General features: G+C 38.3%; 1 protein-coding gene across 2 annotated transcripts in view; it reads right to left on the bottom strand.

The window, feature by feature from the left end:
• FBN1 (fibrillin 1) overlaps window positions 1-26,108 on the bottom strand; it is a 240,478-nt gene that overhangs the window by 18,117 nt on the left and 196,253 nt on the right. For both annotated transcript variants that reach the window (XM_010357811.2, XM_010357809.2), the window contains 13 exons: window positions 23,464-23,589; window positions 21,346-21,462; window positions 19,990-20,118; window positions 19,227-19,346; window positions 16,390-16,515; window positions 12,084-12,233; window positions 11,641-11,706; window positions 11,280-11,396; window positions 8,712-8,831; window positions 6,981-7,103; window positions 4,580-4,711; window positions 2,233-2,358; window positions 1,454-1,660 (listed from right to left, as the gene is read on the bottom strand). In XM_010357811.2, coding sequence (XP_010356113.2) covers window positions 1,454-1,660; window positions 2,233-2,358; window positions 4,580-4,711; window positions 6,981-7,103; window positions 8,712-8,831; window positions 11,280-11,396; window positions 11,641-11,706; window positions 12,084-12,233; window positions 16,390-16,515; window positions 19,227-19,346; window positions 19,990-20,118; window positions 21,346-21,462; window positions 23,464-23,589 — 1,659 coding nt within the window. The remainder of the gene's footprint in view (window positions 1-1,453; window positions 1,661-2,232; window positions 2,359-4,579; window positions 4,712-6,980; window positions 7,104-8,711; window positions 8,832-11,279; window positions 11,397-11,640; window positions 11,707-12,083; window positions 12,234-16,389; window positions 16,516-19,226; window positions 19,347-19,989; window positions 20,119-21,345; window positions 21,463-23,463; window positions 23,590-26,108) is intronic.

Raw genomic sequence — 26,108 nt, forward strand, 5'->3', positions numbered from 1 at the left:
ATATATTTTTCTCTTCTGGGTCCATAGACAGCCAGCGCATCTAGACATATTTGGCTTTTTGTGTCATCTCATGCCATTAAGCTTGCCTCCTGCTGATATCTCATAAATGAATCACAGAAGCAGATTCTTTTGACGAGGAAACCCCATTTCCCCCCAATATCGCATGCTCAAAATAAGAAGTAAGGTTTCTTTCTTTCTTTTTTTTTTTTAACATTATTTTTGTTGTGTTTGTGGTTAATCTTGAAGAAGTTCAAATTACATAATATTGGGGAAATGAGATGAACTTCTGTCCTCTGATGAGGGAGAAAACTAACCAGGGCTCTGAGGTGGATGACAGTGCTGGGTTTTTGCAACCTGCTAAGGAAGGGAGACCCTTACTCATGGCTCTACCACAGAGAGAAAGACTGGGTCAACATGCACTGTTGAGCATTAAAGCCACTGTCCTCCATATCTTGACCCATTTGCCACCTTACTGCTTGGCGAAGTGCCAATACAAGCACTTTCCACATGGGTTTGCAGCCCTTGACTGCCAAATAACCATTTTATACCAACAGCTGGGTGTATCTGACCTTTACAAGTCTACTCTGAAGTGCAATTTAGCATAATCTTATTGGTCTCTAGAAATGAGTTTTTTTTTTGACCATCTTATTGCTATATCCTCCAAAGAATCATAAATTCCTTTTGGTCACTCCATCTTATCTTTCTAGGTCTGTGTTTTTTTTTTTTTTTAAATCACCTCCAGTTTCGTTATTCTGCCTTCAGCTACATCTTTCCCATATAAACACAAATCCTTCTTAACCTCCTTCTTCCCCTTTCACTTCCAATTCCCTCCCAAGAAGCTCAAAGAAGCTCTCACCTTTTCTCAGTCCTTTTATGAACTAAAAACCAATTGTAGTTACAGTTGATAAACACAGGAATCATATAAGTGACAGGCCTAGAAATCTCTAGAGTTGCCTTAGACACTCTAACATTCTCCTCATCCTGCTTCAGTTAAGGAGCTTGTGCTTTTCCAGATGCAATCGTGTTTAATTGCCAGGATATCAGCATGATTTATACTTCTTTTATGCAATATAGTTTGGCCAGTTTTAGGAGTTCCATATCTTGGTGGACTGTTTTGGGCCTTTAATAATCATTTATTTCAAAGTTCATCAAAAAACTTAAAAAATTATATTCCGAGTAGCCAATTGACTTATAGTAAACTTCTGTTGAAAAAGTTGAAGGCTTGCTGGAATGCAGAGGGAGAGTCCTCAGCACACACAGCTTAATCAAGTGGACCAAGGCCACTTTGGCAGCATGACCTCAAATGTCTAAAACTCCAAAATGAAGAATTTTTGTTGGCCTCAGCTGTGCAACTCAACCTAGCCACATATTGCAGATTCTGTATTTTCATCTGTTTTTCATACAGAAAACAAACAGATTCCCTGCAAGTATTTTTGGATTATAAATGAAGTACCTGCTCCGTTGGTCATGAATCCTCGGCCATGGGGACAGAGTTTCTTGAAAGCCACAGTCCCCTGGAAAGGGCAGATCTCACAGTGGGGACCCCAGCCTCTCCCTCCATCACAGCAGCATTCAGATTTGGTGACAGGGTTCCTGTTGCTGGAGCCGATCTGACACATGTTTTGTAGCACCTCTGTGAAGCAGTACCCTTCCCGATTGTCTGGAAGGGACATTATATGGCAAAGGGGATGTCAGGAAATTTTAAGAGCAAACAAGGTATTAAAAATTTGGTCAGATATAAAAACCAAAAAAGGATGTAACACTTTACCCTGGGTGAGAAGAAGCAAGAGGGGAAAGCTGGAGACAGCAGTAAAAGAGAAAGGATGACGTCTGAGGGAAACAAATAAGACATTCAGTGAGTAGGCAGAAAGACATTGGCCTAGACAAGCTTATAACTCTGTCTGCTCCCAGAAATACAGGGGAATAGCCATGCTTACAGAGAGAGGGGCAGAGAAACATATGGAAGTGGATCCTGATCACCAAGGGCTTCAAAGGCAGCCAAGAAATTCCAAACAAGTGATTCAGGATCCAATTAGCAAAGGAAGAATTTAGCTGCAGGGTGGTGCTAAGCCCAATGGACGATCACAGTCACTACGGCATCTCCAAAATATGAACATTTTTTATCCTTCCTCAGATTTTGACATTTTCTTGTATTTCAAATAAGAGGTCTGGGTTTCCGGCAGCCCAGTGTGGAGGCTGAGCTTAGGAAAGCATGCTGCCAACTGTACTCACCGAGGCACTCGTCCTGGTTGGGGCTGGCGGTAAACCCATCATTACACTCGCAGGTGTAGCTCCCACGGGTGTTGAGGCAGCGCCCATTCTCACAGATCCCTGGCTTCGTCTGACATTCATTCTCATCTGTTTGATTTTATTGAAGGACCAAAAACAAGACGAGTCATCTATTTTATAGAGGATGGAGTTCCTTCCTTGGTTCCTTCCTTCCTCCCTCCCTCCCTCCTTCCCTTTGTTCCTTTTTCTTTCCTTCCTCCCTTCCCTCGCTCTCACCTTCCTTCCCTCTCTCTCATCTTTCCTTCTTAACTTAGCTTTTGAATCAATAATCTGTTCACATGGCTCAAAATTTAAAAGGCATGAAAGGGACTTCATTCATTCTTAACTGTTTGGTTCCATTGAAGGACTGAAAACAGAAAGAGCCATCTGAATCTTTTATAGGATAGATTTTCTTCCTTCTTTCCTATATAGTTTGTAAATAGCTTATCTCTTCACAGGGTTCAAAATTAAAAAGGTACAAAAGGGGATTCAGCAAAAGTACCCCTTTCATTCCCTATTTCCCAGACACCAAACTCCTCTCCTGAAAAGCAACCAATTCTGGGGCCAATTTCTAATGTATCCTTCCAGAGCTGGATTACACATATAAAAGCAAATACATACATAATGTACGTATGTGTGTGTGCACTTCTGATCTTTTAAAAGCATAACTGATAGCATTTTATATACTTAAACATAGATGGTGGCATTTTATGCCCACTTACATTTTTCATTTAGTAAAATTTGAATCTTTTCATATTTGGACGCAAAAAGGACTCTCAAAAGGTTATTTCAAGTGAAGGAGGGAAAAATGTGAATATCAGCATATGAAAGAAATATTTTAATACACATTAGAATAATGTCTATAATGGTCAATACTGATCTGGGGCAGTTTGTCTAGATTAATCTTGAGATTAATCTAGATTATATCTTCAATATAGGTTGTGTTTATTGTAATATTTCAACAATATTATTAAGAAATCATAAACTACAATTCAGTTTCCCAGGTTTAAAAAACATTAAAATATCTACAGATTCTTAGAATTATCTGATGATTATTTAGAAAGATCAAAAAAAAAATAATTTGCTGAGGTGCTTCCCTTCCTTTGAGAATAGTTCAGGGTCCCTCAGATGGAGCTCTCACTAGGAAAGACAGAAAGTTGGAAGGTGACATCCCGAACAGTGTTAAAACAGGTTCAAAACCCCAATGCCCAAGCCACCCCAGACCAATTTAATCAGAATATCTGAGGTTGGACTTGAGCTTCCCAAGTGATTCCAAAGTGCAGCTGAGGTTGAGAATTACTGATCCAGGAGGATCCAGTGTGTGACAATTAATCTACATATTTTCTTTTTCTGTGCTTTTAGAGTCTGTTCTTTAATTACTGCTTCAATCTGTATTGTACAGAGCAAAAGGGCAATGGAATTCTTAATCTTCTTGAATGACAACATAAAATATATCTTTATAACACCATTTATTTTTAAAAAGAAAGAGAATGCATGTGAGAAGATTTTAATAATTTTCTCCTATAATTATTATCTAAGCAGTGGTCAGGAAACTTTTTGTTAGGGTCAAATAGGATATATTTTAGGCTTTGTGGGTCATATGGTCTTTGTTGCAACCACTTGGCTCTGCCATTGTGGCATGAAAGTAGCCATGGACAATATGCAAATGAATGGTTATATCTATGTTTAATAAAACTTTATTTATAAAAACACACAGTGGGCTGGCAGGCTGGAATTGGCCTCTAGGCTCTAGTAGTTTGCCAACTCCTGGTCTAAAGCTGAAGTTCTCAATGTTGGATCCATATTAGTATCAGCTGAGGAGCTTTAAAAAAATATCAGTGCCTGGATGCTACTCTCGACAAGACCAGATTTTCTGGAGGTAGATCCCGACAGTTTCGAGAGATTCCTGATTCAGAGGTACCTGGCATTTGTATTCAATGTCAGGGCACTGGTAGCAAAGTTAAGTCAATAGGGAGGCATTCCAATGTGATGGGGAGAATTGACCCCCAAATCAACAAAAGAGTATGGAAAGTAAAGGAGGAGAATAGAGAAAAGGCAGGCTGTTCAAATCCTGGCAGCAAATGGGTTAAGAAAGTAGAGAAAGGCCAGCTCAGAGGGACAATGACAGTGCTCTTGGAATTCACAAATGATCATGAGGCAAGGGCACCACCATGGAGAGTCTTGACATGAGGTAAGAGAACAAAATGGGTCTCACCAAGAACACAGTGTCACGAGAACACAGAGCCCAGGTTCCTTCTGTCCACTGTCACTTCTGATGCACTCAAAGCTCCTTCCACAGGGATCCTCTTACCTACACAGCCTTCTCCATCAGGTCTCCGCTGATACCCGGGTCCACAGATGCACATGTATGTGCCAATGAGGTTCTTGCATTCCATTTGTTTTTCAGTACAGTCATGTTTTCCCTCTTCACACTCATCCTCGTCTGTAAAAAATGTACGATCACAAATTTGTCAAAGAAAATGCATATATCTGCCTTAATTACCTGACTTTTCAACATAAAATTGTTAGTTAGTAACCAATTTTCATCTATGTTATTTCAGTATTGGCTGTATTTCCTTCTGCTGTGTTGAGTATGATCTCTAAAGAATGGAAAGGAATCTTCTAACCACCTTTGAACTTGAAGAAATTGCTCCCTAATCAACTGACAACCTCTTCAAGAAGCATGATTCTAATCATGCTTTTTCTCCCTTCCCCTTCCTTTATTTATTTTTATTTTTATTTATTTATGTTTTTGACAGAGTCTCTCTCTGTTGCCCAGGCTGCAGTGCAATGGCCCAATCTCAGCTCACTTCAACCTCTGCCTCCCAGGTTCAAGTGATTCTCATGCCTCAGCCTCCCGAGTATCTGGGATTATACAGGCATGCACCACCACGCCCAGCTAAATTTTTTTTGTGTTTTTAGTAGAAACGGGGTTTCACCATGTTGTCCAGGACGGTCTCAAACTCCTGGCCTCAAGTGATCCACCCACCTTGGCCTTCCAAAGTGCTGGGATTACAGGCGTGAGCCATCGTGCCTGGCTGTCCCTTTCTTTATGTTTTATACTCCTTTGTTGAGGCATGATTTCTAATTCTTGTTGATTAATTGAACTAAAAGGGCCTTATGTAACTATAATATAATGGATATATCTTAGTATAACAATAATTATAACAGCACTGTAATCACAATATATGATAATGCAATAATTATAACAACAGTACTATAACCATAATGGATCATAATAGAGTAACAAACAAAAGCTTACATTATGCAATAAATATAATAATAACACAATATATTATAATATGATATTATTTTTTTGAGATGGAATCTTACTCCATCATCCAGACTGGAGTACAGTGGCATGATCTCAGCTCACTGCAACCTTCACCTCCCGGGTTCAAGTGATTCTTCTGCCTCAGCCTCCTGAGGAGCTGAGATTACAAGAATGAGCCACTATGCCCAGCTAATTTTTGCATTTTTAGTAGAGAGAGGGTTTCACTATGTTGGCCAGGCTGGTCTCGAACTCCTGACCTCAGGTGATCCACCCACCTTGGCATCCCAAAGTGCTGGGATTACAGTCATGAGCCACTGCGCCTGGCCAATATGACATTATTTTTATATGATAATATTAATAAACAGGATACAATAGTAGAATGACTATTTTATATACATATATATAAACATATATTCATTAAAGTATAAAAACCATATATCTATATATGTTTATATATAGAACAAAATGGGTCTCGCCAAGAATACAGTGTCACAAGAACACAGAGCCCAGGTTATATATATAAACACAGAACCCAGGTTTATATATAAACATATATATATATGGTTTTTATACTTTAATGAAAAGCCAAACATCTAAAAATATCTTATTCTCTACTGGTTCTTCCCTCCTTCATTTCCTCTTCTGGACTTGGTTGGGCCTTCCTCAGTCTTTACTTTCTGTCCTATTGCACTTCTTTCTTTTTTATCTTTCCCTTTTACATGCTCTGAGCTGAGACATTTGAAATTTATTCTGCATATTATTAGGACTTTGCATTTAGGAAATTTCCCCACTCTTATGCAAAATTATATTTATGCCATCTTGAGAGAACAGGTGTCTGTTCATTTAAGATCTTGGTAGGAGCAAATCAGATCTCTTCAAGAGCAAACTCAATGATTACTGAAGCTTGTGAAATAGAGCCTAGTTCAGTGCTTAGGAAATTGCAGGTGTTCAGGAGGTATTTTTAATGGAGATGGTTTAGCTAAAGTAGATTCCACGTGTTACCCCTTTCTTGAAATAGAATATCCTTTGGTGTTCTCAGAGCATTTTGTATATATAACCACCATAGCATTTATTACACTGTATTATGAGAACTTATTTATATCTGTCTCAATCTCTTCATATTGGGTCTTTTGAATGTGGGGAAATGTCTTTTTCTTTATATTCCCACATCTTGTAGAAATACTGGCATGTTGTGAGCATGCAATGCACAGTGAGACATAATAAAGGATCTGCAGTGCAGTCCTTGACTTGGCTTGATGATGCTTCCAGCTACAATTTAGGGGGAAACGTGGCAGTGACAACCCCCATATTGTCCATGGACTATTTATATTCCCCAATTCCCAGCCCTCCCCTACTAATGGAAGCTTTGAGGGACATCTCCCCTCACAGATAGAGTTAGAGCTTCCTAGCTTAGATGACCTTGAACACAATGACTCACCTTTGCACATCCTACGGTCTTCTCTGAGCACATATCCCACGGGACATTTGCATTCATATGACCCATAAGTGTTCACACATCGGAAGGCACAGAGCAGAGGATTCTGGGCACATTCATTTATATCTGCAGCAGAGGAGTGTAAGAAAATAAGGGATCATGGACAGCAACAAAAGGGAACCTACCAATTAAATAAAAACTCTAAAACTTTTACCAAAAGTTGCAATGCTTCCTTGTCATAAACATGAATGGATCAAGTGGTCTCCCATTTCCAGGAAATTATAAAATGGGTTGATTATTTTATATTTGGTATAAGTAGTGTCACTCTCCACTCCCGATTCTCCCAGAACAGTCCCAGTTTATGTTTGTTGTCCTGGTATAATTATTAATGATTATTTAGGTGGATGGGAAATTACAGGCCACTCAACATATGAGGGTCTTTTCTGAAATTCTGGCTTTGAAGGCTCAGGTTGACCATTTGTCACTCCCTACAGTTACATGGCGTGGGAATCAGTTTTGCCCCATTCCGCCAAAACAATTGTGGTCAGCATAGAAGCCAACTCCTCCAATACTGTTAACCACCTCTCTTTCCCCATACAAAGAGGCTCCTGTGAAATAACAGCGATTATTCTGCCCAAACAAATAGTGTTCCAGATCATTTTATACTGACAGAGACACTCAGTTTACACAGATGCCCATGTTCAAACCTTAAATAGATGGGAATGAATTTACCATTAATGGAAAAAGAGTGATTTCTGCAGACTGAAGAATTTGGAACCATCAGAATGTGTTTTGGAAAAGCAGGATTAAAATAGACCATCTCAACTATCATGTTGCTCCCCAAGGCCAGTGCTGACTAAGAACATGAGTGAGAGCCCAGATCATGACTTAGTCACAATCTTTAAAGATTTACCACAACTCTGACAATGGGCATTGATGGATCATATCTGATGAAAGCTCTCTTTGCTACCAACTTTATTCTCTGCCTTCACCTCTCCTTCATTCTTTCCTCAGGCCAGTGAGTCCCTACTTGAGAGCGTATCAGATCACCTAGAGGGCTGCTGGGCTCCACCCCACTCTCTGAGTTTCTGATTTAGGAGGTCTTGGATGAGGACTGACAATGTTCATTTCTAATAAGTTCACAGGTGATGCTGATACAGCTGCTCTTGGGAACCACCCTTTGAGAGCCACTGCTCTAGACACTCCCTCCCTTTCCTTCTTTTCATACATTCCACTAGGCTTATGGATGGACACTTTTCAGATGCTTATATATTATAGGCAACCACTTTTGCTGTGATTGTTTCCAAATGGCTACAGGATGTTGGTGGGTATCTGAGTGTGCAGTGCTTCTAGAAACAGAAAAGTAGAGAAAAAGAGAAAAGAAAAAGAAAGGGAGCATGAGAGACAAACAGAAAGAAGGAGAAAGTGAGAGTAAGAAAGAAGGTATTAAACAACATGGGAGTATCTAAATATAAGTAGTAGGGAGACACCAACAAGAACTCTCTGTAATATACAGTGTAGATGTGCCATGAGCACACAGCTGTAGCTTTCTTGGATATCTCTCTTTCCCTACAGAGAAGAGGCCACAAAAGAAGAATGATCAAATGGCCCATCAGGCCTAGATGATCTTTATTATATACACCCTGAGTTGTATTTAATATTAAGACTTGTAATCAACCAATTGTTCCCATGATCAGTACATGTAATCAACTGTTCTCTGTTTAAGAGATGTACCTTCACATGTCATCATTGGACCGGGCTCAAATCCCTCCTCACAGGTGCATTCAAAACCTCCAATCACATTCTTGCAGGTTCCATTTCCACAAGGATTGCCGACAGAACATTCATCAGTATCTGCAAGAAACCAGGAATGTGTCCAAAACATGATGAATTGAGATAATACCTTTTATTCTATCAGAGGATTTTAAACTGTAATTTTTTTTTTTTTTTTTTTGAGACAGAGTCTCACTTTCTCATCCAGGCTAGAGTGCTGTGGTGTGATTTCAGCTCATGCAACCTCTGCCTCTCAGGTCAAGTGATTCTCATGCCTCAGCCTCCTGAGTAGCTGGAATTACAGGTGCACACCACCATGCCCAGGTAATTTTTGTATTTTTAGTAGAGACAGGGTTTCATCATGTTGGCCAGGCTGGTCTTGAACTCTTGACCTCAAGCAATCCGCCCACCTCGGCATCCCAAAGTGCTAGGATTAAAGGTGTGAGCTACCATGCCCAGCCTGATCTGTAATGTTTAATTCTCATTCTGTTCTTGCAAAAAAGGAGTATGCATGTCTTATTATCTCAGGTTTATAGCCGTGAAATTCGACTTGCTCAGTGGCAGTGACAGTGACAGTGAGAATGACAGTGCCTGGACATCTAGCCCTTACAGTGCTCTTCTCCATGAGTTTCTCCAGCCTCCCACATTATAAACTAAATCTTCTATTTGGAATAGATGCTCCAAGGGTTTAAAAAAAAAAAAAAAAAAAGGCCCCTATCACCCGTCAAAAGTTTCTGCTTGTTTAAAGCTAGAAAGAACATCCCCAGTTTGGCTTTACATTACATCACTCCCCGAGAAGCCTTACACATGATGGATTTTTGCCAGATATAAAATGAAAGACTAAACTTACGTAAAATAAAAGACCAGAGGTTAAGTAAAATTAATACATCGAATAAAATCAAGATTTAAGTAGATTTTGTTGATTCTGTTGAAACCAGATGGTTTACATTAAGCAGAGGAAAGGCTAGAAAAAAGTATGTTTAGGTTATGATCACTCTAAAACACAGGCGGAGAGAACAAACCTTACCAAAGAGACCTAAAATATGTGTGTGTGTGTGTGTGTGTATGCTTTCTAATCCATCCACCTAGAATACTCACCGTTCTTATTCTGGCACATCCCTTAGGGGAGAATATCTCCCCTTGGGAAAGAAATAATTTTAAGAAATAACATTGATATTCCAGCTATCTAAGGCACAGAAGAGTAATGGCTCTTGTCAACAGTTGTATCTTGTGCTGAGGTTCTTAAGTCAAAAGTGAAGGCAAGAGGCTATGGTGGGGAGCTCCTAGGCGAAGAGGGTCATTTCATATGCACATATTAGCACTAACTGAAGATTCCGAGGAGAAAACATTGAAATATTTGCTTTTGTTCTACTATAACATTCAATCACATTGCACTGTCAAGAATATTATTTCTCTTTCAAGTTAATAAAAATCCCGATACCATTGATCTTTAGAGCTGCAAAGGTAATTACAAATGTTATTTACTTGCATAATATTACATTCTAAGGCCTAGAAAAGCTTAAAAACTTGCTTAAACTCCCACAGCCATAGCTGGAGCTGAAATCTACATAACCTGATTTCTTGTACGAAGAAAGTACTTTGTAATTCACACAGATAAACTCTCAGCATTTATGCTAGTATTAATTATGTTATATTGAATTGCTTTGGAATTCTTAGATAACTAACTATGATACTTGGATTTAAGTTAGAGTTAGTGTTGATTAAGGGTCAAAGGCCAGTCAGAGGAGCCATTATTTGACATTTTAAAAACAGGGTTACAACAAAAAGATTGTATACTGGTTGCATAGCCTTTCGTCTTACTAAATGTAAAAGAATCCAGATAAAATTTTTATTTGATAATGGAATAAGATTATGACCATTAACAATTCTTAAAAAATTTTACAAAGACTTTCATTATGATGTTGTCCTTTCTGGTATCTCTTCTGATATGTCCAGTGTCTGCCTTCACCATTAGGCTGTAAGGTCCATGCAAGGAAGGAACTTGTCTTCTTGGTTCAGTGTTGCAGCAGCACAGTGCCTGGGACCTGACGGTGACTCACTAGTATTTTAAATGAATGACATATGAGTGGATGGATAAAACTTATTTCAGGCCGGGCGCGGTGGCTCCCGCCTGTAATCCCAGCACTTTGGGAGGCCGAGGCAGGCAGATCACAAGGTCAGGAGATCGAGACCTTCCTGGCTAACACAGTGAACCCATCTCTACTAAAAATACAAAAAATAATTAGCCAGGCGAGGTGGCGGGCGCCTGTAGTCCCAGCTACTCGGGAGGCTGAGGCAGAAGAATGGTGTGAACCCGGGAGGCGGAGCTGGCAGTGAGCTGAGATCGCGTCTCTGCACTCCAGCCTGGGTGACAGAGCGAGACTCTGTCTCAAAAAAATAAAAACAAAACAAAACAAAACAACTTATTTCAGTGCCATCTTGGTACTTATATTCATGGATATACAGTGAATACTGTATAGCCTAATTTTTAACTTGTAAAATTCCAATGGAAGAAAACTTATTACTCACCCACACATTCGTTCCCTGCTAGAATATAACCAAAGGGACACTCGCAGCGATAGGAGCCATCTGTATTGATGCACTGTCCATGTTTACAGACATCGGGTTCTTTGCATTCGTCCATGTCTTAAGCAAGAGAAAAAAATAGTGAATAACAAGGTATTTTTTTAAACATGAAGACAAATTATGATCATTTCAGTGTTTAATCAATAGATTATCTAATAATGCAATAATATAATTGCTGTCTAAATGAAGTGACAAAAAAGTAGCACTTAATTTTCCAAGATAGATGGAAAGAAATAAGAATCACTACAGAAGAAGCTGATTGAGAATACTGAGAAATGCTGAGAATCCAGCACAGGCAACTGACCAACTGCTGAATCATCAGGTCCCACGATGATCCCACTTCCATAAGGACAGATCTGGCGGAAGGCCTCTGTGGCGGAGACACTCATTAATAGATAGAACAATAGCAATTCGTTACAAGCTTCTCCACAAGCATTCTGAGGTAGCCAAATAGCCACATGCTGTGTATATTGATAAATGATGGACAAAACAAGCCCAGAAACCAGAGCAAGTTAACGAGACTCCCTAAGATGTTGTGCCTACTCCTTGGGCATCTGTGATTCATGACATAATTAAAAAGAAAATAACTACCGAGGTCCTGAGATAACATAATTTTTAATGAACATTCTAATTAGACTTACAATTAAATTACATTGTGTTACTGTCTTTAAGGCCTACAATCTTTCTTACATCATGGCCAGTCTGCACCCTGCATGGCCCAAAGAGAAATGCAGATGACAAACATACCATCAGGTTCCGTGGGGCAGAGCTCGCAGGGGTCTCCCCAGCCTTCTCCCTTCAAGGCACAGCAGCATTCCTGCTTGGAGTGATTTCTGGATTTGGGTGATGAACACTTTCCTCCTTCAAACTTCGCGTAACAGTAGCTCATTCGCAAATCTGCAGCATAAATTTATGACACTCCTCAGTTGCTTTTCTACTGAGTCCTTACTGCACGATAGTGAATAAAGAACAATCCACTATGTTATTTATGTTCTCCTCTCAGGACCACAGCAATACTCCTTATGTGATTCTAACAGTAACAGAGCTGAGACTGTTACAGTCATGGGTATCTTTTGTATAGTGAGATCTGACGAACAACTCTGTGACCTTAAATTTATTACTTCTCATTTTAGTCACTATTTCAAAGTAACCTGATGTGAATCCAATAAAATCTCAAACTGACAGTTTTCAAAATTGACATCTGTCAGTGACTTCAGGATTGGAAAATCCACAGATGGAATCATTCACAAGATTCCTTCATTGACAGCTCTGCTTGCAATATCACGTTTAGTGAGCACACTAGACCAAAAGAACCCTCTTAGTTCTAATATATACTGTGACATCACACTTTGTTGTTTATTCTGTGTCCCCTAAACTCTGGAACCAAAATAAAATCCGAGATCACAGGCACAGAACAAATATAGAAGTGGCAACTTTGTAGATGGGCAAAAACACAACACAAGGGTTGGTCACTGAAGCAGATACTCCTGGAGATGCTGGCTACAAAACGCAAGTAGGGCTTTTTGTAGATTTTACACACACACACATATGCAGAGCTGTGTCAATGTTAAATTTTTAAAAGAAGCTTGTTTAGTTCAACACAGAGAGGGAAGGAAGAGGAGAGCAGGGCTGTGGGTGGGTAGGAACAGAATAGTATTTCCTTGAAAGAATATATTTCAATATCGATTATTGCTTGATGACTCCAACAAAGAAGATGGGATCTACTTCCTATAAAATTCTCTAACGCTGCTTGACATAATTTTGGAAACGGGCCTTTCTATTTCGTATAGAACACACTGACTCCAAAAAGTGAGCTCAACCAGGAGTATGGACTGTGTTTTCCCTCAAACTTGACTTCTCAAAGCCTTGCAAAACTCCTCTCATTACACAGAGGCCACAATCTGCAGGTTTAAAAGAAATGCTTTCATACCCATATTGCACTATTCTTCTTTCTTTATATCTGACCACCTCTGCCTTTTTCATTCACTTCCATCACTGTTTTTCAATCCCAGGAACCATACTATGATAACCTAAGCACTTCTGATAAAACAGTTTCCCCAGCTTTTATTTTATGACAAAGAAGACAATGTAGGAATAACAGAGCTGCCAGAGATAACAAAGGAAAAGTTTTCATGAATTAAATTTTCTATCTATCTATCCATCTATCTATTATATTTACCAAGTTATGTAAATCAAATTCAGGTAGCCTTCCCAATGAACTTGCTCAATCTTTCATGGCTACTAACTCATCCAGATAAATCATCTCTCTAATTTCTTTTATTTTGTTGTTGAGACGGAAGTCTCGCTCTTTTGCCCAGGCCGGACTACAGTGGCGCTATCTCGGCTCACTGGAAGCTCTGCCTGCTGGGTTCATGCCATTCTCCTGCCTCAGCCTCCTGAGTAGCTGGGACTACAGGCACCCGCCACCGCACCCAGCTAATTTTTTATATTTTTAGTAGAGACGAGGTTTCACCATGTTAGCCACGATGGTCTCGATCTCCTGACCTCGTCATCCGCCCGCCTTGACCTCCCAAAGTGCTGGGATTACAGGCGTGAGCCACCACGCCCAGCGCATCTCTCTAATTTCTATTCCACTTCCCCATCTGTTGTGGCTAGGACCTAGCAAGAACCTTTCAATGAATTATCCTTCTGAAGGTCAAGAGCAACAAAACTCAGTCCTGTGGCATATCTGCCACCCGAATGTTTGCTTTGCTGAGAAACTTCAAGATTGAACACGTTCTCGTTTCTTGGAGAACACTTTTGATCTCTTTTATTCTTCAAGTTCTTTGTCACATATAATGTTTTGTATTTATCAGTCTTGTTTTTATTATTTATGCCTCCAACTACCTTTAGATATAATTCAGTGACTACTCACAAAAATGTCTCAACAAATATATAAAAACTTAATTCTCTGCTTTGTCTTCCAGTTTGTAGTGTTTTTTTAAACATGTATGTTGAAATATTAGTGTGTTAAAATTCTCATTCTTTTTTCCTTTAATAGCTGACCTCGTCCCAGACCCCAGCTCTATCTCCCCTACACCACTCCACTCCGAAAAAAAAAAAATCTTGGCATTAGACAGAGACTCAAATGCATGAAGTTTTGAGTCAGCCTAAGTGGCAAATTCCCTTTGTTGAACTTTGCAAGTGGGAGTGGCTCATTTACACCTGTGGTCTTTAGTGCCAGGCTCTGTCCACCTGAGTCCCATGGCATTTGCTTTTTAAAAAACATTATCCACGGTTCTGTGGAATTTTCTCATTTCACGGGCAATAGAAGTCTGACTCCTAATTTGTCATCTTACAAGAAAAACCCAGCTCTCAATTTCCTGGCTCCAGCAAAATCTATGCTCTGTAGGAGGTTTACTTTAGCTTGTGGTGATTCTCTAGAATTGGCTTATTAATCAAGGGTGCCTTGAGTTGGGGAAGAGAGCTGTGCTCACCCACATACTTTAGGACTCCCTGGGATGCCTGTTTACCAGTCCATCTGCAAAGAGCCCTTAATGACCTCGAAATTTCATCAGAACTACAAAAGTCACTTTCCCTGCTTGCATTCCTCAGTTCTGGCTCTGCCTCCTGGAGCTGAGCATGTGGCAGGGCTGCTCACAGCTGGGCTGATTCTTCCTGCAGCGTTAGCTTGCTCTGTGATGGGCCAGTGCAAATTGAATTAATAGCCTAGGAGTTTCCTCTGGCCTGCCACATCGGCAGATTCACACCTGGTTTCTCACTGCTTTCTTTCCAAATTCAGGCCAAGCCAAAGGCACACAAAAACAAGGGAGCAGGAGTTAGAATTTATCTGGCTGGTCTGTACCATGCAGAATATCTGTTCGAATTAAGCACCACCCTGAAATCCACACAGACCACAGACAACTACCAACAAGCTGAAAGCAACCAGAGAATTCTCAACGCTCTCCTTCTTACTTCCCAAATAACTAGTTGAAAAGTAAAAATCAGATCATTAGAATAACAATAAGAGTCTACAAAGGACTCAGAAACTAACAAAGCTTTGTCACATATCCAGTAAGGCTGGTTGGGCAGATACTATTGTTTAAAATGAGGAAATTCAGCTTTCAAAAGATTAAATGACTTGTTCTAGACTAAATATGGCAGGGCCGGGACCCCCAAACTCAATTTTTTGAATCTTAAATGATATCCAGTGCCTCTTCCATGTTTGGTAATATGGAAGCAAAACCAAAAAACCATGCAAAAAAAAAAAAAAAAAAACCCCAACAACCAAAAAAAAAAAAAAAACCCAACTCAACACCAAAACAACAATAGCAACCAAACAACAAAAGATACAAGTGGAAAAAAAAGAAATACATGTTTGTTTCATCTCCCTTCCCCAGAATTCATGAAACTAGTCTGTGTATGTAGATAGCCATACATAATTGTATTGTTTAGAGAAGTCTAAACAGTTTTCTGGGACTTAAGCACATGCTGTGTTATGCCGAAGTTCAGGATCCTTTTGATTTTTGTTTAAAATTTGAAAGTCGTTGGCAAACCCTTGAAAGTCGTTACTGAAATAGCTGACAAGTATTATTCCTAAAAATGAACAATGGTCCAGCAAGAATCCTGGTCAGTTTAAATTTATTTTTGTTTTCTTGGAGAATTTGTGATACAAGGGATGGGTACTATATTGCGAGGGCAGATGGGTTAATGTGCAGTTTTTCATTCTTGAGTCTAACTTTGGACCCATATTTTTCAGCTTATCTCTTCAGATGTAGGGGATATGTATGTAGCTCAACTTCCCCCAGGCTTTGCTGTTTCGGTGGCTCAAGGTGCTTCCCCACTGATGGGCCTATCAGCGTTTGTGCTTTTAGTGGGAGAGAGGTTTAAATGTCAGTACAATTGTACAAGCAACCATAACTTGATGGATGAGTTTTTAACCTTAAAAGTGAAAATGAACCTTCTGACATATGGTTATCATTAGACCTCTGGGTGAATGAAAACTCTCCATCTTCCTGTTCACAAAGAAACAGAGCTTTGCCATGTTTGAAAAATAAGACCACCATAAATAAACATGGAGCAATGAAAGCCCAAAGACTTCAAAGACACTTACCTTGGCACCTTCTTCCACTGGAGGACAAGGAAAACCCTTCTGGACACAGACATTTGAAGCTGCCTTCAGTGTTACTGCATGTGCCCAGGGCACAAATTTCTGGCTCTTCAACACACTCATCAATATCTAAAAGAATCACATGAGTCAAACAAAGTCAAAACACCATGGAGACACCATCAGGTACCAAATACACAATGTGGACATACAAAGGGCAGCCGAGTTTCCAAACTCTTACAATAATAAAGGTATTTTTCTGTACCATAATGCTGTGGACTGGACTTCTAGGTTGTCATGGCTTTAAAAAAATTAGTTTTGACAGTTATTGATATAAAAATGGAACGTGCAACTGCCTTTTAAGGGGTGCAGTGACAAAAATCTCTTATCCCGACTGAGCTGCTTGGCTAACTAGAAAAGTCAGAGTAATTTCATAGCACCCTAGGCCAGGAAAGAAGCATGAAACTCTGCAGAGTCACACTGTACCATTGTTCAGGAAGCAGAAATGCTGAAACTTTAAGCACATTCATAGTGAGTCACTCAATGTGAGATCTAGGCCTTTGAACCAAATTTACTCCCCTCCAATCATCCACAGAACTTTTCCCAATACTCCATGCTCTAGCTGTAAAACTGAATTTTACAAGAACACTAAGACTCATGACAATAAGTATAATCCTATGAAGTGCTCACTAACGATAGATATCATAGAAGATGAAGCTCCTAACTGATTTGTGGGTTAATCTTTCTAAAGACACAAAAATACCTTTCTTGTACAGGCTTTTTCTTTCATCATATAGATAATAGGAAATGGTACACTTAGAACTGTGGCACGTTTTCTTTAGTATATTATACATCTTAGTTCCTGTACAGGGGTAGTTAAGAGTAGCCAATACGAAGTTTGAATGGCTTGAGTAACCATATGTCCTAGTTTGCCTGGGGGAGCCCCAGCTTATGCCGGTTGGCCTGACTTTATTGTTAATAGTGCCTTTTCTACTTTCAAAATTGGCTTGGTTTGGTCAATTAAACATATGATTACCTATAGAAAAATATGCCCACTCTATTCCAACAAACTCACTTATCTTTCCTTCTGACTTTCAGCAGGAATTTTTAGTGAACAAAGTGGTAAGTCTTAATTCTGAGCCATGCTACTTTTATGAGAATACTCTTTTTTTTAAACAAAAGACAAAATATCCTTATATCCTGGGCTCTTTATTTTCACATTTGTGCAAAGGTTTCTACCCACACCAAAATGTACTTGCATTATACAACTTTATTCTCAAGAGACCCAACTAAGGAAAAGTTGAGAAATTAACTTTATTATCTTGACTTAATACTGCAAATACCACACAATAAATATTCTAGAAATGTGCAATGCCAAGTGATCCTCTTTCTGTGCAATGCAAAATCAGCTTCTCCATCATGCCAGGTTATTGGGTTGCATTTATACCTGTGTTATGTTCCCTGTGGTTTATTAATGAATCTGAGCTACTATTGCTGATCGAATTACTCCATTCCGACACTCCTTCCACCCCTATATCCAACCTTCTCTTAATAGAAAAGTTGACTTTTGTGAAAATGCTCAAATGTTTTGGGTTGTTTTTAATTATTATTACTATGACTATTTCTGTTATGGTAGAAATTAGCCTGTACATGCCAACTTATTAGGATAGGGCCAAATATTGTAGAATGGGCACATTCATTGATTGCGCAGTCATTTTTCTTTCTATATATATTCATTCTGTTCATTTTAGCGAACTGATGTATTGATAATAAAGAAAGCCAATTTTTAATAAAAGTAAAATAACATGCTTAAAAAATTTGCATCTAGAATTTCAATAAGATATTTCCATTTTAAATGTCACCACTTGATTGTTATTTAAATTGGATATATAATAAAATTTCTAGTTGATGATATTAAAAGTAGAGAAAAATTCTCATTGAGGATTAGATGCAGACCTGTTTAAAGTCAGGGGCATGAACTAGGTGACTTCTTGAAAATCCTTTCAACCCTACTTATTTATGAAATTGTAGCAATTAATGTCCTTCACTTAATGATACGAAACATTCGTTGAGGTTAAAGGAAGGCCCTTGGGAGGCTGAGGAAGGAGGATCATTTGAGGCCAGGAGTTTGAGACCAGCCTGGTAACATAAGGAGGCCCTCATCTCTACAAATAATTAAAAAATCAGCCAGGCATGGTGGCGCATGGCTGTAGTCCCAGCTACTCCAGAAGCTGAGACAGGACGATCACTTGAGCCCAGGAGTTCACGTTTACAGTGAGCTATGCTCATGCCACTGTACTCCAACCTGGTGACAGATTAAGACCCTGTCTCCATAAAAAAAAAAAGAAAAGAAAAGGAATATAATGCTATAAAATTTGCTGAGAATTTATTTCAAATAACACATTTCCACTGCTCTATAGGTAAAAACAAAATAGACAAACAATATAACCACATTCATCCAACCTTGAATGTGGTCATTTAAAGATTTTAACTGGAATCAGGAGCTATTTTTAGCTGCAAAGAATAGCCACTTAAAAAATGTAATTGAGAAATACTGGGAGGGGGACACAGCATTCCTACCAACCATATGAAAGCACAGTGGAAAAGAGTCAGGATCATATGATCAGTCACAGGCACAGAGCAAAATAACTTCATTAGAGATTAGCATCAGAATTAGTGCTTCTTGTCTTGCCAGAAGGATGAGACCATGTCATACCCTACGCCCTTGGATTTGTTTCTGATAAAGTATTCCAAAATGAAGATGTCATCACAAAAATTCTCATTTTGCTAAGTCCAGTGGATACCCGACACTCCTCATTTGCTAACATTGACAGCCTTCCTACCTTCACACTTGTCATTTTGAAGACTGTATCCAGGTGGGCAAATGCATCTGTAGGACCCATCCAAGTTTTGACAGGTACCTGGTGCACATTTTCTGGGCTCTAGAAGACATTCATTGATATCTGCAAAGAAAAGGGAAAAATAAGGACGAGGTTCCCACAGGCATAACTTCCAACAAACAATTAAAATTTTAAAATACTAGAATAAATCAAAGAAATACACAAAGCAAATTAAAGTTCATAAAATTCCACCATGGAGAAAAATAAGTGATAATAAAAATAAGCTTTATCAGCTTTCAAATATGTGTAGTATAACAACCATATTTTATTTTACCTACATCAGATTAAATATTTCCAGAAAACTGTAGCATGTGAAAAGTCAATGAGTATATAAAGATTTTAAGGATACTCAAAAGGTATGAGAGCTTACTACAAAAGTATTTTAAAGAAAAAAATTTAAGAAGGGAAATCATAATCGCTTACAGAGCAATTTAACAATTTCGCTGTTTAACAGTTTAAGTATTCTCTGAGAATACAATAGCTTAATTTTTAAAATAAGGGAAAAAGTGATTTTTTAATATATATATACATATATATATGTATATATATTTAAATACAAACAAAGCCTTTATAGGGGGGATTAATATAATTCTACTCTGACTTTTCCTCCAGATTTCCAGAAAGAAGCATTAGAATAGAGACTGCATGATTCCTTGAGTGGTCTCTGGAAGCATTCTTTCCAGGTCTTTCCAAGCCCTGTACTTACCCACACAGGTCCTCCCATCTGGAGCCACCTCATAGCCTTCATTGCACTGGCACTGGAAAGACCCCACTGTATTAATGCATTGGCCATTTCTGCAAAGGTTCCCATTTCCACTTGCACATTCATCGACATCTGCAGAAAAACCCCCAACAATCCTTTAATATATTCCAAAGACGTCATAATCCCAGCAATAATCAAAACTTTTGAAGGAAAAAATACTTTTTCTGAATTTTAGTGGCCTTTGCTGGCTTAGCCAAACAAGAAATTCCAATGAAGATCTAGTATGCAACAACAGAACTGGCTTTAAGCATCTATGCACATTTAACAATAAGATTACATTATTATATTAGAGACTGACAATTTACATTCAAATTTCCTATCAGTTTTTCCTTGATTTTCCTTTAGATTTTATTTTTAAATTTTAGATTTAAAATTTTTTTGATTTAAAAAATAAAATCCTAATACACAATTCAGCTGAGGACATTATTTTATATTCTTGCAATTAGAAATATTTAAATTAGCCTATAGCACAATAAAATTTAAAGAACTTGGCTTATTACTCTTGCCCAGTATGTTTTAGAAGGGAGATTCTGTAGATTCAATGATTTATTTAAGAGAGGCTACGTGAAACATCTAGACCAGAAGGTTCATATTCCTGAATCATATAATTTCTGTACAAAGAATCACTTTTGTGTATTTAAAATTTTTTAAGCTTAATCCAATTCCATTTATTTTGAAATTTATTTAATTTACAGCAAAGTAGACACAAAAATTACAGCTGCTAATGAGCAGTTTAATAAAAGTAATGGATATAGTTACAGTGGTTCCCCCTTATCTATGCTTTTGCTTTCTGGGGGTTCAGTTATCCAAGGTCAGCTGCTATCCAAAAACAGGTGAGTATAGTACAATAAAATATTTTGAGAGAGAGAGACAGAGAGAGAGAGAACGCACACAAGAAAGTACAGTCACATAACTTTTATTACATTATATTGTTATAATTGTTCTATTTTCTTATTAGTTATTGATGTTAATCTCTTATCATGTCTAATTTATAAATTAAACTTCAGTCTAGGTATGTATGTATAGGAAAACACATGGTAGATAGAGGGTTCAGTACTATCTGTGGTTTCAGGCATCTGCTGGGGGTCTCAGAACGTATCCCTCACGGATAAGGGGAGCCTTCTGGAATATATTTGATGTGGAATTAGCACACCGTATTTGACAAGTCCCGTAAGCAACTGTTATGCATAAGATAGCATATAATTTTAAAAGACAGCTGGAACACTAGAAATGATGCTAATTACAAAGAACACATATAAAACTGACTTCCTTTGCTGATGCACAATTTTGCACACGCACCTATACAGTCATTGTTGTGAGAAAGGATGAAACCATGATTGCAGCGGCAGTTGAAGGAACCGATTGTGTTCCGGCAAGTTCCATTCCCACAGGCATCTCTTTCACACTCATTTATGTCTAGTAGGAAGAAAGGCCATAAAGAAACATAATTATAAGTAGAAAAAGTGGTTCCATGGTTACAGTGGCTAAACAGCATTCTAGGGTTCACCAAGCCTCATCCATAGGCTGAGAACCTCTTGATGTTGGTATCAGCTCCAGCAGCAGTCATCCCTGCAAAAAACCAGGCAGCAGCAGAGCTCTAAACCTTGGGAATAAATTGTTTCCTTGGCTGGCCAGTGAAAGGAGGCAAGCTAAGGACATGAGACCTGAACAAGAATTATTTTATTCTATTTACTTCTAGAATTCTCCACCCATGCCACTTTTCTCAAATATTTTCACTTGAAAATGGAAAAAACTCTGTGTGCATCTGGGTCTTGAGGTGTTGCCACCTTTGGCAAACTTCAACCTTCAAGATTCTCACTCCAATTTACCAAAAAGCAGTGACTCACCTGGCATTACCCCACAATCAGCAACAAAATAACTCAGCTTTCTAGCTCACCTGTCATTTCAGACAACTTTTCCTTTTTGCCTACACCCCTAAAAACATAGAACAACTTCCACCAATGATGACTTCTCTCACTCTTCTAAACCACCCCAACGAGATGGCACTTAATTTGTTCTTTTCATACACGCTTGCATTCTCATTCGCCTTTTGATTGGTCTGTACTTGGATGATTTTGTAAAGCTACTTTGGCGTCTAATACGTCTTTGTATCTCATCACAACAGCTAGCATATTTCTTATAAAGAGTAGGTGCACATTGTATTAAGAAGGAAGTAAGAAAAAATTTAATGAAAGAAAGTCGTTACTGCTGGTTTGAAAGAACGAGGCACCACGAAGAGGGACAAGGATGAAAGGAGAGAGAGAGAGTGGAAGGTAACAACGGAGAATAGCAAAATGTAATGATTAGAGGTAGGATTTCCTTTCTTTTCACATTTTGGACATGAAAGATAAATTATCTGTGATTCCTGAATCAGGAAACTATTGCTAACCCAAAGGGACTCTAAGGTGTGTCTGTGGTTGAAGACTACACCCAGATGAGTCACTGCTAGCAATCAAGAATTTCTGCCTTGATTCATTTTTAGCCAAACTGGTGAAGTTCTTTGGTTGGGGAGGTTCTATGTTAGGGGGCTCCAGAAAATTCAGATAAGAGATGTAGAAAGAAAGTTGGGGAGGGTCATCATAGCTTTTGCACAGTTTAGCTGCCCAGTGATGAGCAGGGCTGTCAGTGCTCCTGTCATTACTCTGAAGAAGATACAACTTTATGAGAATGTTCCCAAATGAACGAACCCAGTCACAGCCAAAGTCAAGGGCTTAAACATTACAATATTAACTGTTCTTTCAGCTGTGAATCTGATTTATGTTCTTAATGTCCCCAAAAGACTTAATGATACTGCTTTAAAGTAGAAAAAGAAAGGAAGGAAAAGGAGAAAATGATTGATCACACACTGAAGTTTATTCTAAATCAGCATCCTGACACTAGATAAATCAGGGAAGAGATTTAAAATCCTGAGCTCTTTTTCCTCTAGAAAAATGATTAACTTTTCTTTGCCTTTGTAGGATTTATATATTTGCCTTTGAGAATCTGGTACACACTATAAACCCTTCTCGAAAAAATGGTCATCTCACACTCAAAAGCTCAACTCAAAAGGAAATCCACATCAATACTACATATAAATAATAGTCTATTAACATTAATAAAAATTTTTTTTAATTTTTTATTAACATTAATAAAATTAATAAAAATAATTAAAAATAAATATGTATTAATATCTTTTTCAATTTACCCCTTAGTCAATTTTTTCTAAACTCACAGCCAAATGAATAACAAGGAAGAGGTTTATCATGTTCAAACTGCCAAACATTAAATAGGATATCACTGCTGCATATCTGTCCATGTTTTTATTTTGTAGATAGCAAAATACTACTAAAAGACTTAGCATTAAATTTTATCCATATTTAGATTCAAATGAAGTTTTCAATAGCATATGAAAAAACAGAATAATAATTGCATACTTACCCAAGCACATGGTTTGGTCAGCATTTGTTTTAAAGCCAGTATGGCAAAGGCAATAAAAGCTTCCAACTGTGTCAATGCACTGCCCATGACTGCATATATTGGGGATTTCCTGACATTCATTGCGATCTGTAAAGAAAAAGCATCTTAAGTGAGAACTTCGAAGACAAAATACAATTGAATAACTTACTTCTAGCTATTGTTCTCAAGAGTAATCGTAGCTGTAAACTAAGTTAGTGAAACAGATATATTTATTTTTGCATCAAAATGGATTAAAACTTACTCTCATTTACCAGGCATGGTCAGAGTATGTTAACAATATATGACACAATAAAAAACAAGGGGAATTAATAAAAAAATATTCTGAAAGATGAGAAGACTTAGAAGTAAAATGGGTGGAAAAATTCAAGCTGGGAGGATTTTCTGTTTGATTATCAGCCTACGCAGCACCACAGACTGTGGAATTAATTGAAGTATTTTGTCTAGTTAAGATTTGGTGCCTCAAGTCATGGATGGTTCATGGCTTCCTTTGGAAATTTATATCAAAGTCAAATCCCATGGCTAAGATTAAGTTTTTCTTGATGGACAACACACATGGCCCCTTGTTCAAGTTGCATCTCTTTGTCTTATTCCTGTAACTTTTTGTTTCATCTTCACCAAGTATTAACGTCTACATAGGGCTCCTTTTAGCATGTGACAATCTGAACACTGTCTCTTTCTTTTTACTCTCATCCATTCATTCAAAAGGAAGCCCTCTCATCTTGCTTCTGCAAGTCTTTAAGCTCTACGTTATATTTATCATCAACTGAATCTTTGTTGCTTTCCTGAAATCTGATGATCTGAGGTGCAGAATTTAATGCATGAATTCACATATGACATAATTACATGCCAACTTATGTCTCTACTTTTTTAAAGCTCTATGCTTAGAGTAAATGTACTTAGAAGAGCACTGTGCCATTCTGACTTTCCTACTGTCACAGAAGAAAGCACATGAAGTGCCATCTTTGCTGCAGATGCTGTAGGGCAGATGGCATTTCGCTCTTAGTTAAATAATCCAGACTTGCTGTTTGCCTGAAAGGTCTACTCAGAACACAATAATCATGAATGGAAGCTTTTTTGCTGCACACAGCAATCCTGCTTGTGCCAGAATCATGGATGTCTCCCCCATTTCATGTGTCCAGGCTGCCATTTTATGACTATCTCCTATTTAGTAGATGAATCATCATACCATTTAGAAGTTCGAAGTGAAGTTGAGTATATCATTATGAGGGGAAATTGAAATAGAGCAGCTTAGGAACTACTACTGGCCTATGCAGAAATGCTATTTAACAAATTATGATTATTCCCATTTGAGAAAATGAATTTAAAGTAGCCAACTGCTTCCCAGTATAGGCAGAGAAGACTGATTTCTGATCTTGAGGAAGGGTATGCCAGGTCTTACCATAGTTGGCCCAAAACTTTGGCACCTTCAGGTAGGACTGGACCTGGAAGTATGCAGGGGACAAAGTCCGTCTCATATCTGGTTTCCACAAGGAAATGGAGAGCCTTAAGGATCTTATTAGAAAGGGTTCCCCAATTAGGAATTTCCTTTCATCTATTGCCCTATTTCATGATGGTTTAAATAAACGAAAAATGAAATATGGAGAGTACTTTGGAGTTCTACTGGTAAAACTAGAGCAGAAATCTAGGTTTCTACAAGCACCAGAATTTGAACTCTTAGATGATCATATTTGAGGTTGGGATAGGAGTTCTGAACAGGCTACTGTGGAAAGAAACCCAAACAGTCAACACAGAGAGAGAGGAAACCACAAGGAAGTAGCTGGGAAGAAACTGTTTCTTGTCTTCAGCTGGGCAAGACATTTCAGAAGGGGGTTGCATTTGCTCTAACTATGCAGTTTCTGCTGTCAGACTAGCATCCTGAGCTCAGATATCTAATTGTTCTCTCAGCTCTCTCAGCAGCAATGTGGGTGCTATGGTCAGGTGTGATTTGGGGTGTGAAATAATGTGCTTATGAATTCAAACAAAGATCTCATGATGGAGAGAAAGATTTAGTTATTTTCATTTTAAACAGAGGCAAAAAGGAGTACTTTATAGCATGCCTGAAAAAAAAAAAATGCCAAGTATAGAATAGCATTTAAAGATATTTTAAAAGTAAGACATAAATAAAGACATTTCTAGAATGAAGTCTTCAACCCAACTGGTTGAATGGTTGCAAAACTCAAGTTAATTCCCTTTCTTCTGAGGATTTCAATGAATAAAGGAAATCAAGCTTTTGACGGCAAATGATTCTCACTCACAACACTTATAGCTGGGTGCATTTTAGGTATGTCAGTCTTCTACAGGAAAACAGTAAAGGGCTTAAGCCCCTGCAGGCTATGGCTGAATGTCTTATCTTGATCTATAAATAGCTCTGTCCCACTTCTTACCTGAGTATGAAATGATATGAAATGACTCATTCTATATTATCAGCAATTCTTTATTTTGACTGGAATTATTTCATCCAGTTCTAAAGGAATATAAATTACGAGCAAAATGCAGGGAAGTGGTATCAATGCCAAGTTTCGCTAGGGTATTGTGGCTCGTATCAGAGAAGTCCCCACTTTTCCTGTCCTGTATTTTTAATACATGGATAGCAACAGCTCTGTTGA

The sequence above is a fragment of the Rhinopithecus roxellana genome, chromosome 5 (assembly GCF_007565055.1).
Source record: "Rhinopithecus roxellana isolate Shanxi Qingling chromosome 5, ASM756505v1, whole genome shotgun sequence".
Classification (NCBI taxonomy): domain Eukaryota; kingdom Metazoa; phylum Chordata; class Mammalia; order Primates; family Cercopithecidae; genus Rhinopithecus; species Rhinopithecus roxellana.